A 9079-nucleotide genomic window follows, 5' to 3' on the forward strand; every position below is an offset into this window, starting at 1 on the left:
CGTCGAGAGGCGGGGCCCGCTGCGAGGCCCGCGCGGCGGCCATGGCTTCGGTGGTGGAGTACAAGGGCCTGAAGGCCGGCTACCACTGCGGCTACTGCGACTCCACAGAGGGCAAGGCGTCGTGCGGTGAGTGTCCCGGCGTCGAGGCGGCCGCGGCGCCCACCCTCGGCCCTCGCGGGCGCCCGCTGCGCTCCGGCTAGCCTCTGGCCGGGGGGGACAGCGGCTCCGCTACCCGCCTGCAGCTTCCCTTCCCCACTCGTGTCTTCCCAGCCCGTTGCCCTGCCCGCTCCGTCTCGCCGCCTCACCCTCACTGACGATGGCGGCCTCTCCCAGAGAAGCAACGGAAATAGCAGAAAGCTGCCCTTAGTCAAGATGGCGCGGACGGCGTCAGCTCCCCGAGGCGCCAGGCCAGGTTGGGCCTGCGGGCTCCCGTGTGGCTTCGCGCGAGCCTCGGGAACGCCTGGGCGCGCTGCATTGTGGGGCGGCGGCTGCGGCGCGGCGGCGGGCGGAACCATGACAGAAGATGACCGAAGCGGCGCTGGTGGAGGGCCAGGTCAAGCTGAGGGACGGCAAGAAGGTCGGGGCGCGGCGCGGGCGCGGGGCGGGGGGCGCGGGGCGGCCGCTCACGCTGTCCTTGTCCCCCGCAGTGGAAGAGTAGGTGGCTGGTGCTGCGTAAGCCGTCTCCGGTGGCAGGTGAGCGGCGGTGGGCCGGTGCGGGGTGTGGGGCACGGGGCTTGGGGTGTGGGGCACGGGGCTGTGAGGCGTGGGGTGCCGGGCACAGCCGCTCACCCCGCGGGCCTGGGGCAGAGTCAGCGCGGCGGCGCCAGCTCGGCCGCCCGAAATAGCCGGTGTGGCCAGGCCGCTGAAACCCTGCCCCGGCGGTAATCGGAGAGGTGGGGGGACCTGGGGACCCGGAGACCGGGGACCAGGAGCCCACCCGGGGCGGGCAGGGATGACAGGCCCCAGTGACAGGTGCAGCCCATCCTTCCCAGGGGAGCAGCCCGGCTAGGGTTGGGGGGCTGCCGTCCTGGGCACCCAGGGAGCCAGCAGGGAGCAGGATCCCCAAGCGCTATGCTGCTGGGCTCTGCCTCGGCTGGTTCCCGGTGGGAAGAGCGTTGTGCACCCGTGTGTGTGTGTGTGTGTGTGCGCGCGCGCGCGCACGCACACACACGTGGGTTGGATTGCTACCTGGTGTAGGGAGCAAGCCTCTGGGAAGGGGCAAGACCCCCCAAGCCAGCCCCCAGCCAGCGACCTCAGCATGGAGGAGGGTGGCGGGGCCAGGCGCTCTGGCAGCTCCAGCTGGGCCGGGCGCAGTTGCCCCAGGGCCGACAGCCCTCTCTGCAGCTGCTTAGGGGACAGGTGCCCTGGAGCCCGCCCAGGCGCGGGGGGTCCGAGGAGGGCCGCGCCCGGAGGCCCCACACGTGAGGATGGCCAGGGTGGCTTCCGGGACATCCGGGCATCTGTCAGCACCGAGGGAGGGTGTGGACAGAGTCTGTGGCCGTGTGCTTCTGGTGGGGCTCAGCCTCCTTCCCCTGGGCCCCTGGCCCCGCAGGCTGGCACTCCCAGGCTGAGGCCGGGCTGCCTGACCGGGGCCTGTTGTAGGAGCTCCAGATACCTGTGGCAGGGAGACTGGGCACTGGGGAGGAGCCAGGGGCTCCCAGCAGGCAGGTGGAGAGGGGAGAGGGGCTGCCAGGAGGCACGTTGGAGGCCGGGGGGCCAGGTTCTTGGCTGTGGCCAGCCACAGGGCTGAGGTGGCTGGGTGGGCGTGGCTGAGCCTCCAGAGAGGCCAGGGGGCCCAGGAAGGAGCCTGGGGCAGGCGCATTGGGATGAGCGTCTTGGGATGAGCGTCTGGGATGTGGGCTCTGGGCGGCGTGCTTCCCGTGGTAGTGCAGAGCATGGGGGTGGGGACTGGCGGGGACGGGGGCCATGCCCGCTCCTGCTCCATCTCCTTGTCCTGGGTTTAGCTAGCAGAAGAAAGATTTATTTTTGACATCAAAGGCACGTTTAGAAGGTTCGGCCCTCTGTGGCAGGCACACCACAGCCAGTGAGCCAGGGCAGCGCAGAACAGCGCGGCCCCTTGCCCAGCCGCAGCCCCCAGAACGGCCTGTGGGTGTGTGGGTCCTCATCCGCTCTGCCCGGGGGGGTTAGGGTGTTTGTTAGTGGGACTGTGCCCCTTGCATCTCAGCCTGTATTGGCTGGAGGCTCAAATCTGGGTTCCCTGCTCTGTACTGGGGTCTCTGACAGAGGAACAGTTTGGGTTCTGTCCTGGTGGGGGGGATTCATTGAGACCCAAGTCCTGTCTCAGCACCTCCCTTTCTCGCTGCTGGTGTGAGGCTCAGGATGGGGATGTCTGGCACCTGGGGGAGGTGCTGAGCGGCCCAGGCTGGGCGCTTGAGGTGGTTACGGAGCCACAGGGTGGCTTCCTGGCGGCTCAGAGGCCTTGCTCACGGCATCCACGTGGGAGGAAAATCTCAGGAAGAACCCCAGTCCTGCAGATGGCAGCACCTCTGGGATCAGTATAGATCTGGAGGCCGAAGGCCAGAAGCCCAGTGGCCGGGGCCCAGACGGCCACACAGGAAGAGGCAGCCTGGAAGCTGCTGTCCCAAGAGCCCCATTCCAGGAGGTCAAAGGTCTCAGAGGCAGGGCCCAGCTGCCTTCCTGAGAGGGTCCCCGACTTTAGCAGCTCTGCTCCACTGCGGGGGGCCGGGTGACATCTCAGCCCTGGCCGGGGAGGGGATGGAGCTGTAGCCGGTCTGTCCCTGTGCAGAGCCCACAGGGCAGGGCCAGGCCCCAGGGGCCAGGCTTCCTGCAGCCCCCATGTTGGGACTGGCACTGTGAGTGCGGGCTCCGAAGCTTGGCTGAGCGCTGACACCGCCTGGGAGAGCCACAGCCTCAGCCGTCAGCGGGGCTGGGGGCGGCGATGAGCAGCCGCCGGCCCTGCCCAGCCCCGGGCCTGCGTGCCGAGCCCCCTTGGGTTTTTGGGAAGGCCTCCCTGCTTGTGTTGGGCAGTGCTATGTGAGGAACTCAGTGAACACAAATGCTTCCTCCCTGGCAGGTGGCGATCAGGTCTGGAAGCACGTATTTCTGTCTCTGAGTTCCCTGGGTCCGTGTGTCCTGGGTCCGTGTGTCCTGGTCCCCGTGTGTCCTGGTTGCCTCTGTCTGGTCGGTGTCTCGGACGCTGTCCAGCCTCCTCAGATGGCCCTGCAGATCCTGTGGGCTCCGGTCTGCAGCTCTGTGGAGGGAGGGCTGAGCCTCAAGGTCGCTGTGACCTCAGGCTGGATCCCTAGGCAGATGGGCCTCCCTCCTCATGCTGGGTGGGTGTGGACTCCCCGCCTCCCCTCTAGCCTCTTCTCTCGGGCCTTGGCCTCCCAGCTCCGTCTCCCATCTTCCTGGGCCCAGCCTGGCTATGAAGGCTTCGTGTTATTTTTACACATCTTCCCACGCGCCCGCCTGCATCTACTCCGTGTGAGGTGGGTGTCTCAGCCTCACCGCCCGTGGAAGGCCCCTGGCCCAGCTGGCCCTCAGAACTCTCCCCACGCACCCTTTCACCCTTATGTCACCCCCATGCAACCTGGCGACACAGCTGGGGCAGGTGAAGTCATCAGAGCCAGAGGCCCGAGCCTTCTTCCCCCTCACTCCGGCCACCTGGGCCGGCTGGGCCCCTGGCCTGGGCAGCCCTGTGGTCACCAGGCCCATCCCCCGTGCGGGCCTAGATGCAGCGGATGGCTTTCTGCACTTAATGCCCCTAGAGCTCCCTGGCACCGTGCCCGCCGTGCAGCCGGAGGCCCTTCCTCCTTCCCTCTGCCCAGCTTGGCCTTGGGGGCCCTAAGCAGGCCCAAAGGCCAGGCCTCGGGACCTTCGCATGCATGGGCAGTCTTCATGGGGCTACTGGGCTGGGCCCCTTGGGGTTCTGTGGGTTGTCTCCTCCTGCAGGACCGCCCCCCCCCCCAGGGCCACCCTCTGTCACTGCTGTTGGCTGCTGGAGTATAGGTGTGCCCCCTCATCACCAATCATCAGCCGTGTGGGCGGGGCCTGGGGACGCAGTTGCTCATGGATTGGCTGGCAGGGGTGTTCAGGTGTTCTGGCAGAAGCTGAGCACTAGGCCAAAAGCCCTGCAGGGAGCGCAGGGGTCTCGGGGAGGGGAGCCCAGGGCGCGAGAGCGGCTGGTGGCGACCCGGGGCTGCTGACTCGCCCCCCCCCGTTTCTCTGTACCCCCTTGCTGTTCTGGCCGTCCCCTCAGCGGTGACCTTAGAGCAGGGTGAGGAGGGGCCCTGGGCGCTGGTGACTCCCTCCACCCTGCTTCCTTTGGAGCACGGGATGGGGACGGGGCAGCGGCCCAGCTGGTCTGTCCCAGGCCTGGCCAGGCTGCAGCTCACCACACAGCTCTTGGCCACCGAGCCCCGCCTGGCCACGTGCCCCCGGGGCCAGCTCTGCCAGCACCTCAGCCCCACCATCTGTGTGTGCCCCAATAGGCAGAAGACGAGCCTGGTGGACAGATGGGGCTTGAACCTAGGGCATTCATCCCGGGTGGGGACCCCCGCGCCCCAGGGGGGCTCGTGGCTGTGGGAATGAGTGCGGGTGAGTGTGTACCCATGCGTGTGCACTGCACATGCGGCTGTAGGCCTCTTGCAGGAGTGGGCTGTGCCGGTGTGTGTGTTGTCATGTGCAGAAGAGTGTATGAGTGAGCGAGCAAGTGAGAGAGAGAGAGAGACAGACAGACAGATGGACAGGAGGGACGGCTGTTCCCCGGAGACAGGCTGCTGCAGTCATGCAGGCCCTTGCCTGGCATCCTCAGGTGTGTGGTGCCCAGGGACGTGGCAGCCTCGCTGCTCCCCGACTCTGAGCATCAGAACAACTCGAGGAAAGGTTGGTTTGGTGTTCCTGAGGTCTCAGTCACAGCCGAGGAACCGCTATGGGCTCGTGGTGGGGTCCGTGGGAGGCGGGGCAGGCAGTGGTGGAGCTGGGCGGAAGACCACTCGAGGGAGGGGAGGAGGAAAGGGGCGGGAGGAGGCCCAGGCCCCAGGCAGGCCCAGGCCCCAGGCCACGCTCCCCCTTTCCAGTCAGCCCCTAGGACCCAGCACACACGAGAATCTCGGAGCCACTTTATGTCCAAGCAACATGGTCCTGCTGTCTCCAGTTCTGATCCGCCAGCAGCTTGGGCCTGTCCCATCCCCCAGCTCAGGCCTGTCCTGTCCCCCAGCTCTGGGCCTGTCCTGTCCCCCAGCTCTGGGCCTGCCCTGTCCCCCAGCTCTGGGCCTGTCCTGTCCTGACCCCAGCTCTGGGCCTGTCCTGTCCTGTCCCCCAGCTCTGGGCCTGTCCTGTCCTGTCCCCCAGCTCTGGGCCTGTCCTGTCCTGTCCCCCAGCTCTGGGCCTGTCCTGTCCCCCAGCTCTGGGCCTGTCCTGTCCCCCAGCTCTGGGCCTGTCCTGTCCCCCAGCTCTGGGCCTGTCCTGTCCTGTCCCCCAGCTGTGGGGCCTGTCCTGTCCCCCAGCTCTGGGCCTGTCCTGTCTCCTCACTCTGGGTCCCTGCCAGCATCCACAGCAGGCAGGTGTGGGAGCAGTACTGACACACCCACACAAGGACCCCCCCCCCACTCCTCACCCAGGCCCAGGCTGGTGGATGGGCGCCTGCTGGGGACAGGATGGGACGTGTCAGCCGCTGGGGCAGGTGCAGGAGCCCCTCCCCCAGCCCAACCCCATCCTGTCCCAGATGTGTGTTTGGGGAACATTCTCAAAAGACCCCGTCCGTGCTGCCTGTTCAATTCCCTCCCTCTGGGCCGCTTCTGCCCACCTCTCATCTGCGTGAGCCTCTTCTGGGCCGCGCTGGGGGGCCGGGCGCGGGGCTGAGCTGGGCACAGGGCTTTCTTCTGGGCCGCGCTGGGGGACCGGGCGCGGGGCTGAGCTGGGCACAGGGCTTTCTTCTGGGCCACGCTGGGGGGACCGGGCGCGGGGCTGAGTTGGGCACAGGGCTTTCTGCCGCTCAGGCCTTCTGCTTTCTCAAACTGGGACTGCCTTTACTGTTTTCCTTTCTGGTTATAAGCATGTAGAGGCTGCAGGTACAAATAGGAGGTGGAAGGCTGGTTTCTGTACCTTGCTTTATTGGCACATGGCCGTGCATCCTGGCACACACGGTCTCGGGATGCCAGGGCGGTTTTGGGTTGTGGAGACAGAGTGGGCGGCCCCAGGGCCCCGGAGCCAGTGCTGGCCAGAGGCCACGGCCTCGCCGCATCCCTTCCCTTGCCCGGCTTTCTCCTCCATCTTCCTCCCCTGCATGAGACCCGGGCTTACTCCATGGAGCTTTGTGTGGATTTGGGGTCATTGCACATGAAGTCTGTGTAGGTTTTTGCATTAGGTCCCCAGACCTACACCCTCCTCAGAGACGGGCATCCTGAGCCCTGGTCCTAAGCTGGCCCGGGGTGGGGGTGGGGGGCCTGGAGGGGGAGGGTCAGCAACATGGCTTCCCTAGTCCCACCTCGTCTCTTCTGCAGGAGTGAGTAGGCGGGAACACATTTGGGGTCCAGGTTTGCGCTGGCCAAGCTGCACCCCTAGGGTGACATGCTCACCGGGAGCTCCGGGAGCAAACAGGCAGCGTGACAGGTGTCATGGGAGACTCTGGTCCTGGGACGGGAACCTGGGGCGCTCGGGGCCCAGGGCCGGGACACAGGAGGCGGCCGGCGTGGGGTGCTGGAAGCACAAGGCTTGGGGCCAGGAGCTAGCGACCCCTCGACTTCACCTTCCTGGCTGGAAGCCTAAAAACCAAGCCACCAGGCATGACCTGGGTTGCGGCGGCGGGCAGCTGGCACGGGCCAGGTGGGGGCCGAGCAGAGCCGGGCTGCCCTGGAGGCTCTGCACCCGCTCTCCTGAGCCGTGGGCCGTGGCTTCTGCAGCCCCGTGGCCGAGGGCAAGGCGGAGGCAGCCCACGGGTGGGGTGAGGCAAGGGCTCGGGATCCGCTCCCGCTCAGGGCTTCTCTTCTCCACCGGTGTGCGCAGACTGCCTGCTGATGCTGGCCTACAAGGACAAGTCGGAAAGGGCCAAGGGCCTCCGGGAGCGCAGCAGCCTGACCTTGGAGGACATCTGCGGCCTGGAGCCCGGCCTGCCCTATGAGGGCCTGGCCCACACGCTGGCCATCGTCTGCCTGTCCCAGGCCGTCATGCTGGGCTTTGACAGCCGCGAGGCCCTCTGGGCCTGGGATGCCCGCATCCGCTATGCGCTGGGTGAGGGTGAGTGGCCCCGGAGGGGGTCTGGGGGGTGTCTGAGCGAGGGGTCCTGGAGGGGTCTGGGGGGTGTCTGAGTGTGGGGTTTCAGAGGGGTCGGGGGGTGTCTAAGTGTGGGGTCTCAGAGGGGTCTGAATGGGGGGTGTCTGAGTGTGGGGTCTCAGAGGGGTCTGAAGGGGGTGTGTCTAAGTGTGGGGTCTCAGAGGGGTCTGGGGGTTGTCTAAGTGTGGGCTCTCGGAGGGGTCTGGGGGGTGTCTAAGTGTGGGGTCACAGAGGGGTCTGGGGGGTGTCTAAGTGTGGGGTCCCAGAGGGGTCTGGGGGGTGTCTGAGTGTGGGGTTTCAGAGGGGGCTGGAGGGTGTCTGAGTGTGGGGTCTTGGAGGGGTTGGGGGGTGTCTGAGTGTGGGGTCTCATAGGGGTCTGGAGGGGTCTGAGCGCAGGGCCCTGCCCATGGGCCCCAGGGCCCACCGCAGCAGGTGAGACCCCAGGACTGGCGCAGACACAGGCAGCAGGTGGACACTCAGAGGGCAGCAGCTTTAGTGGGCTCCAGGCCTGGGTGGGGAGGTGTGGGCAGGGCTGCAGTGAGGGAGGATGGCCCAGCCCCCTCTGTGGGGGAGCACTGCAGAGGTTGCCCACCCCCTTCCTGTGAAAGGGACTCACCAGTGCTGGGCAGGAGTAATCCCGGGGGCGCACACCGTGCCCACAGTTCAGCCCAGGTCACACATCTGCACCCCACCCTTTCCTGAGCCCTGCAGCCCAAACCGCCAGGTTAGGATGTGTGAGGAGGAGGGTGTCCAGCAGTGTGTGTGTGTGTGTGTGTGTGTGTAGGGTGTCCAGCAGTGTGTGTGTGTGTGTGTGAGGAGGGTGTGCAGCAGTGTGTGTGTGAGTGAGAGGAGGGTGTGCATCAGTGTGTGAGGAGGGTGTGCAGCAGTGTGTGTGTGAGGAGGGTGTGCAGCAGTGTGCATGTGGAGGGTGTGTGGAGGGTGTGCAGCAGTGTGTGTGAGGAGGGTGTGCAGCAGTGTGTGTGTGTGTGAGGAGGGTGTCCATCAGTGTGTGTGTGTGTGGAGGGTGTCCAGCAGTGTGTGTGTGAGGAGGGTGTGCAGCAGTGTGTGTGAGGAGGGTGTGCAGCAGTGTGTGTGGGGAGGGTGTCCAACAGTGTGTGTGTGAGGAGGGTGTGCAGCAGTGTGTGAGGAGGGTGTGCAGCAGTGTGTGAGGAGGGTGTGCAGCAGTGTGTGTGAGGAGGGTGTGCAGCAGTGTGTGAGGAGGGTGTGCAGCAGTGTGTGTGTGGAGGGTGTCCAGCAGTGTGTGTGAGGAGGGTGTGCAGCAGTGTGTGTGAGGAGGGTGTGCAGCAGTGTGTGTGTGTGGAGGGTGTCCAGCAGTGTGTGTGTGAGGAGGGTGTCCAGCAGTGTGTGTGTGTGGAGGGTGTGCAGCAGTGTGTGTGAGGAGGGTGTGCAGCAGTGTGTGTGAGGAGGGTGTGCAGCAGTGTGTGTGTGTGTGTGTGTGTGTGTGGAGGGTGTCCAGCAGTGTGTGTGTGAGGAGGGTGTGCAGCAGTGTGTGTGTCTGTGTGTGTGGTGTCCAGCAGTGGGTGTGTGAGGAGGGTGTGCAGCAGTGTGTGTGTGTGGTGTCCAGCAGTGTGTGTGTGTGTGGGTGTGTGAGGAGGGTGTGCAGCAGTGTGTGTGTGTGTGTGTGTGGTGTCCAGCAGTGTGTGTGTGGGTGTGTGAGGAGGGTGTGCAGCAGTGTGTGTGTGTGTGTGTGGTGTCCAGCAGTGTGTGTGTGTGAGGAGGGTGTGCAGCAGTGTGTGTGTGTGGTGTCCAGCAGTGTGTGTGTGTGTGAGGAGGGTGTGCAGCAGTGTGTGTGTGTGTGTGTGTG

The 9079-nt window shown here is 66.1% G+C and overlaps 1 protein-coding gene across 1 annotated transcript in view; it reads left to right on the forward strand.

Annotated features, from left to right (window-relative positions):
- The first annotated feature begins 490 nt into the window (after nucleotides 1-490).
- Nucleotides 491-9079, forward strand: part of Dok7 (docking protein 7) — an 18700-nt gene continuing 10111 nt past the window's right edge. The window contains exons 1-3 of the mRNA XM_013023918.1: nucleotides 491-577; nucleotides 648-693; nucleotides 6988-7218. Of these exons, the coding sequence (XP_012879372.1) occupies nucleotides 524-577; nucleotides 648-693; nucleotides 6988-7218 (331 nt within the window). The 5' untranslated portion in view covers nucleotides 491-523. The remainder of the gene's footprint in view (nucleotides 578-647; nucleotides 694-6987; nucleotides 7219-9079) is intronic.

This window comes from Dipodomys ordii, unplaced genomic scaffold (genome assembly GCF_000151885.1).
Source record: "Dipodomys ordii isolate 6190 unplaced genomic scaffold, Dord_2.0 Scaffold71, whole genome shotgun sequence".
NCBI lineage: Eukaryota > Metazoa > Chordata > Mammalia > Rodentia > Heteromyidae > Dipodomys > Dipodomys ordii.